This window comes from Propithecus coquereli, unplaced genomic scaffold (genome assembly GCF_000956105.1).
Source record: "Propithecus coquereli isolate 6110/MARCELLA unplaced genomic scaffold, Pcoq_1.0 Scaffold128, whole genome shotgun sequence".
NCBI classification, from domain to species: Eukaryota; Metazoa; Chordata; class Mammalia; order Primates; family Indriidae; genus Propithecus; species Propithecus coquereli.
In genome coordinates this window covers 4322135-4328644 of record NW_012136969.1, presented here as the reverse complement: position 1 = coordinate 4328644, position 6510 = coordinate 4322135, and the positions used below count along the sequence as shown (strand labels likewise).

The 6510-nt window shown below is 45.1% G+C and overlaps 1 protein-coding gene across 2 annotated transcripts in view; it reads left to right on the top strand.

Moving 5' to 3' along the window:
* The first annotated feature begins 2647 nt into the window (after positions 1-2647).
* The window catches only part of GRIN3A (glutamate receptor, ionotropic, N-methyl-D-aspartate 3A), a 179926-nt gene continuing 176063 nt past the window's right edge, over positions 2648-6510 (top strand). The window contains exon 1 of one of the 2 annotated variants that reach the window (XM_012638287.1): positions 2648-3523. In XM_012638287.1, coding sequence (XP_012493741.1) covers positions 2825-3523 — 699 coding nt within the window. In that variant the 5' untranslated portion in view covers positions 2648-2824. The remainder of the gene's footprint in view (positions 3524-6510) is intronic. The other variant, XR_001137207.1, reaches the window with a different exon arrangement.

Sequence of the window (6510 nt, the reverse complement as noted above, 5' to 3'; positions counted from 1 at the left end):
CATTGACTTATTTTTATATTTTACTGTCTGTCTCTCCCACAAGAATATAAGCTCTATGCTAGGATTTTGGTCACTCATCGACTATGTGACTTTGTGGAGAGGGGAAGACTCAACTTCTTTCAACTAGAGTTTATTCATCTATTTCCACGACGGTCCTGCAACAATGTCTAACACGTAGTAGGAGCTTAACATGTGGTCATTGAACTGATGACTGAATCTAAAAGAGCTTTGAAAATCATGACCCTTGACAAATGAAAAAGGAGGAGAAGGACAAAGGGAAAAAGAAAGGGAAAATGTGGAGAAAGGAGGGAGTAGAATCATGTCAGAGATGCTTACACCACAGTGGCATGGAGAAAGAGAACCAAGCAGCAAAAGGAAACAGAAAGGAAACCAGTGCAATTGAAAAGCCCAGGGAAGAAACCAAAGGAAGACAAGAAAGAAGGGAGGTTCTTCATTGTCCATTCAGTATTCAGAAGATTTAGGTGTAGCTTTATTATGACCTAGGACAGTATTATCCTTAGAAATTTGGGAATCTCTTCTATGAATGACCATTCATTCCCTCAAGGTAGTCATGAACTTGTTGAGAGGCCTAAAGCACACACAGTGATTCCAGGAAGCCATTAACAATCAGATCAAACTATTCTCTATCATCATATATTTTCTTGGGAACCTGATCTGAACTTATGCGTAATACCAAGTACTCAAATTACCACACTGAGTCATGATCATAACCTGGAATGCTATACTCTTAATGCACACGTACTCAAACTCAGACAAATACACTTCCTTACTACACAATTAGTAGATCCTCAATCTTCCTGCAAGGCAAGGACCAGAGAATTCTACACTTTTCTTATTCAGATCTCAACCAGTGGAATCCTCTGGAATATGAGGGAATTTCCAGTAGGCTAGAGGCAGCATATCTCCATTCATGGGACGCTCTCTCAGGCTCCAGGAAGTCCCTTTCCCTCCTGGTTCAGCCCCTACTATGATTTTCACTTTTCCCTCATGGGAGCCTTTTCTTCGACAGCAACCTAGTCTTGCAAAAACTATTTTGAATGTCTGGTCAGTTTTGCTCTGAGATGTCTTTAAAGGTCCGTGCTGAGAAAAACAGCGTTCACTTTGCAACCTTCTTGGGATTTTTATTTAGCTAGAGCCTCTTCATCCCAGGATTTAAAGCATGATGAAAACTTTAGCTCATGAATCAAAACAACTCTCCAGAGCTAAAAGCTAGCTGTATTTGCATAACAATTTAGCAGATCCAAACTGCAGGGCAAGGTCGGGTGAAACAAATTGCTAAGGTCACGGTTCTCTTGAAGTGGTATTACATTCACAATTGCTGAGCCCCCAGTGCTTGCTCCGCCCCATGGATCTCTCTCTGCCACCCTCCTCCTAAATGATACTGTGGCATAAAATAAAATTAATCTACTGTATGTGTGTAAACCACAGGCCTGCCCTTAACTCTTTCCTTCCAATTCCAGACTATTTAGATCATGGAAGAAAAAGATTAGATCATGACCTATTGACCTCACTGTATTACCATACAAATGAAATAACTTAGTAGAAACAGTGATCTGGGGATTCTTGGTCTAAACTGGGAACTGCTGTTGACTTTATTTGAAATTCTAAAAGTATTTTGAATCTCTTTAATTTATTGAACAAATAGTTGCTTTGAGCTCGCTTTGTTTTAACTCTGAGAACCTAAAAACATAAGGATCCTTAAAAAACGCAAAGGCTCACATACCAGAGAGAAGGCAGCTGGGGAGATTAAATGTGTAAATAATTCTTGCTTTAATACCCTTAGCTAGAAAAACCTTTAAAGCGACACATCCAGAAGCTCGTTAAAGTCACAGCCTTTTTGAACCTATTTCAGTGAACCTGGATTTCAGATCCCTCAGGCACGACTGTGAATTCAGAATTCTCTGCGGCTCAGAATCTTTTCCCTCTGAGGTCTCGGGGAATTTTGCAAACTGCGGCTCCCGGCCTTTTGAGGGGCGAGGACTTTCCTGGGGCACTGGATGTGCCACTCGGGAATCTCACCAACAGTGGGCGTTTAGCGCAGCCAAGCGACAGGCTGGCGCCAGGGCGCAGCAACAGGGAGGCGCCGGCTGAGGCGGGGAGAACTTTGGCGCTCCGAGCAGAACCACCCTTTGCTGGCCAGTCGTGTTGCTCCTCCAAGGAAGCAAACGGCGGTGGCGACTGGGCAGAAAAATAACGAAAGAAAGGAAGAGAAGTAGCAGCGAGGGAAGAAAGAAAATGAAGCCAGCGCTGGGGGAGCCTGCAAGAGTGTGGCCGACTGTGGAGCAAGGCGGATTTGGCTTCTTTTCCGCACCCCGGGCGTGAACGCCCTCTCCAACGCGACCCCAGGAAATAAGTGGGTCTCTCCTGGGCAGAAAAGGGAAAGAATCCAAGTGAGAGCGTTGCTCCTCTGTCACCCCTGCCCCCTTGGAACTCCAGCTGCTTCTCAGCCCAGCCTCGTGGCGGGCGGACGCAGTGCCCGAGGCACCCTGCAGATGGGGCGGGCAGGGAACAGGCGCCCCAGGCGCGGGTGACAAGCGTCAGCCCGCTTGCCTTCCCCGCTCCGCGCAGTGACCGGGCGGGCAGAAGATGCCAGGCGGAGGGACCCTGGAGCGGGATCTGAGACTGCCAAGGGCGCGCTAGGCTTCAACTTGGATGGCCCGGAGACCACTCCAGCTCCTGGGACCGCTTCAACGAGTGGAGTGAAGCTGCGCGCGGGACCTGGAGGCGGAGACCTTAGGCGGCAGCTGCAGAGGGGCAAGCCGGGCGCAGGAGGGGGCGCGCTTTCTCCCTGCGGGTCTCAGTAATGAGGAGACTGAGTTTGTGGTGGCTGCTGAGCAGGGTCTGTCTGCTGCTGCCACCGCCCTGCGCACTGGTACTAGCCGGGGTGCCCGGCTCCTCCTCGCACCCGCAGCCGTGCCAGATCCTCAAGCGCATCGGGCACGCGGTGAGGGTGGGCGCGGTACACTTGCAGCCCTGGACCACGGCCCCGCGCTCGGCCAGCCGCGCTCCGGACGGCAGCCGGGCAGGCGCCCAGAGGGATGAGCCGGAGCCAGGGACTTGGCGGCCCCCGGCGCCCTCGCCGGGCGCACGCTGGTTGGGGAGCACCCTACGTGGCCGGGGGCCGCCTGGCGCCCGGAAGCCCGGGGAGGGAACCCGGGCAGAGACCTTGTGGCCGCGGGACGCCCTCCTATTCGCAGTGGACAACCTGAACCGCGTGGAAGGGCTACTGCCCTACAACCTGTCTTTGGAAGTAGTGATGGCCATCGAGGCAGGCCTGGGCGATCTGCCGCTTTTGCCCTTCTCCTCCCCTAGCTCGCCGTGGAGCAGTGACCCTTTCTCCTTTCTGCAAAGTGTGTGCCACACCGTGGTGGTGCAAGGGGTATCGGCGCTGCTCGCCTTCCCCCAGGGCCTGGGCGAGATGATGGAGCTCGACTTAGTCAGCTCAGTCCTGCACATTCCCGTGATCAGCATCGTGCGCCACGAGTTTCCGCGGGAGAGTCAGGTGAGAGGAGTCTGGCGCGTGGAGTGGAGATGGGCGCAGCTGGGGGCAGGGGCCGTAGCGTGGGCAGAGAAAAAAAGGGCCCGGTGACGTCCGGAGGGACTGGGTGTGTTATAACTTTGATATTGTTTAAGGATGGGACCATATGCATAGGTGATAGGTAGAAGGACCTCAGTAGAAGTAGAATAAAACAATTTAAGAGTGGATGAAAATAAAATGCCAGGTGGGGGTAGCGGATGGAAGGAAATGGGGAGATACGTGGACGAAAAAAAAATCTTCACGTTTTGACCAGCTGGAAAAAATCTTCTAGATGCCCGACAGAAGTAGAAGTCGAGATTCAGGACCGTGGAGAGCGGTCAAGGCTCCAAAGACAAGAGCAGGGACTGGGGGTGGGGTGTTCCTGTCTCTCTGCTGGAGTCCTACACTCCCGTGAGGAACTCTGAGAGCATGTGGCGGAAAAAGCAGCATCTGCTCTCCTTGACTTCAGAAGGTGTGCCTGAGCCTTAGGCGTTGGTGTGAGGAAGGAGACACATCCCTCTGAGTCCCTTTGAGTAAATAGAAAATCTACAACTAGCACAGAAGAAGCAATAGGTAAAGAAGAGCGGTTAATTAGTTTGAGGTACTGGAAAGCATTAGAAATACATAATAGTGTAAAAATGGATGGGTAGATTCATTTGAGGATGTTTCTTTGTCCCCACCTTCCTTCTGTGTGACATGGTCTTGGAGGCTGGTATGCAATTGCTGTGGTGAGCTCATTGCTGCTCCCATTATCTAAGAATAAAGGAAAGTGAATCTAATGATATAGTTTTTTATCTGTTAAAAAAACTAAATATATTTTTAATAAAAGAAGCTATTTGTGAACTTAATTGTTGACAAGTAATAATGAGGAGATAAATACTTAAGGACAGGGTAGGGTCCTTATAGCAAAAGGAGTTTTCTGCATTTTATACATTACTTTTATCATAATAACCAGCTGTATTAAGCCTTGCACAAAGTATTTATGAAGCAAATAGGTAACTGGCATTGGCCCCATTTTGAAGATTGAGAAACTAAGGAAAGTTCTGGAGCTTGATCAACGTTAGTCAGTGTACTAGTAAAAGAGTCCAGACCTTGGAGGATTTCTAACTTTACATCATTTTCACTCTGTTCCGTTAGCTCAAAAATATATATATTTCTAATCTCTCTTCTTCCACGCTTGATATATATGCAGAGGAAAGAACTAAAATGAATAAGGGCAATATACAAGTCAAAAGTTTGATAGAATCTATGCATAAAATATCAAGGGAGTACTAAAGATTCCTTTTTCTAGAAAAATAAATCTTACATTTTTAATCTTAGGAAGGGTGAATACAAACTACTTTCAGCAGTTGCCCAGAAGATTCCTATTTAATGCTGAACTATAGAGATTTGATCTGCAGAGTGCAGGCTAATTAACTTTTATCTAAAATATTTCTGTCACCTGAATCTGAATGACTGTAGGCAGCAGATGGGAAGGCATGGAAAACACAGGTGCACAATACTGCCAATGGCCAAAGTGTTATAAACATAAAATTGCATCCATAGGGTGCATCATTATTAATATCCATGTGGAATCAGATCTAACAAAATGCAGGAGTCAGCATCACTAGCTTCTCATCATTGCTTCCTTATTACCTAATACTTCATAAGTTGCCAATAGTGGTCACAGTCTCCAGACTCCTTTCCATTTACAGATTGTTTGGCAAGAGTCTTAAATAGCAAGACTTTTCCCAAAAAAAATTAGTGTTTCTTAGCTAGAAGGGAAATTGTGTTCCATAATGGATGTGTGCAGTATATAGCACGTTACAACAAGGAGACCAAGAAAACCATGAAGCAGAATCTAGAATCAGTAAATTTCAAAGCTTTAAGATGACTGGGAGAATAAAGTCCACCAGAGACAAACTCACAATAAAATAAATGCTCTGCCAAGCACATTTACTTCTGTATTTCAATTCAGAAACATTTTAAATCACTGTTGTCACTGTTGCTTTCATGGTATACATCTTGAAAGGGACAGATTATCGTATTAATTCAGATCTAGTTTGTCCAGTAAGGACACCTTCTTTCATCTCCTTTTGTATTTTAAATTCAAACATATCTAACTTGTTTCACTTTTAGTATATCATTTAAATGGCATTCTATGATATTGAATATTAAGAATGTCCTGCTCAATGCCAAGTCACTATAATATGTAATTTTAGGATATGACCATAATCTGCTTTCAGCAAAAATAGTAACTGATCTTTCCCTTGCTTCTCTGTTCACTAATACACTGATGTGATTTTTTAAAAAAAAACTTTCTAAATACAAAAGGATGTCAAAGTCATTCCACACAGTAAATAAAATTGACGATTTAGCCACTGTCCTCAAAGTCTACTGCCCTGTGACTTAACTTGTTGATTGTGTCAATGCCTGAATAAAGGATTCTAGAAGAAAGTGGACTTATTCACACAACCAAGTAAAATAAAATTGAGTCTCTTATTCAAACAAATAAAAATTGCTTTTAGAGCAGGAACAGCAACAACTGTTTTCTCTCACTTTCTTTTGGGCTGATGATTTCTTTCATATGAAGATTTCAATTAATAAGTAATTGTGTTGGTAACATCCTGCCACAACCCTTGAATGGAAGGAGATACCACCAAGATGATCAAACCCCTAAGAAAAGCATAATAGTTTGATTTCGATATACTATTTATTCAAAACATAAACACATAGGGTCATCAGTTTGGAGGGCACCAACTTCCCTCAGGCAGGGAAATTCATCAAAAGTAAGCTAGTTAACCACTCACTTTTTAAAAATGTATGTATATTGTCACTACCTTGTAAAAGCTTAACATTACACATAGGATGGAGTCAAAGCACGTTACCATCAAAAAAAATTCTGTCTTCACTACCACACTCAACCCCCCACTAGAGGCTAACCCATTTTATTAAAATAATCATTTCCTAGTTCTAAATTCTATTCCTATGAC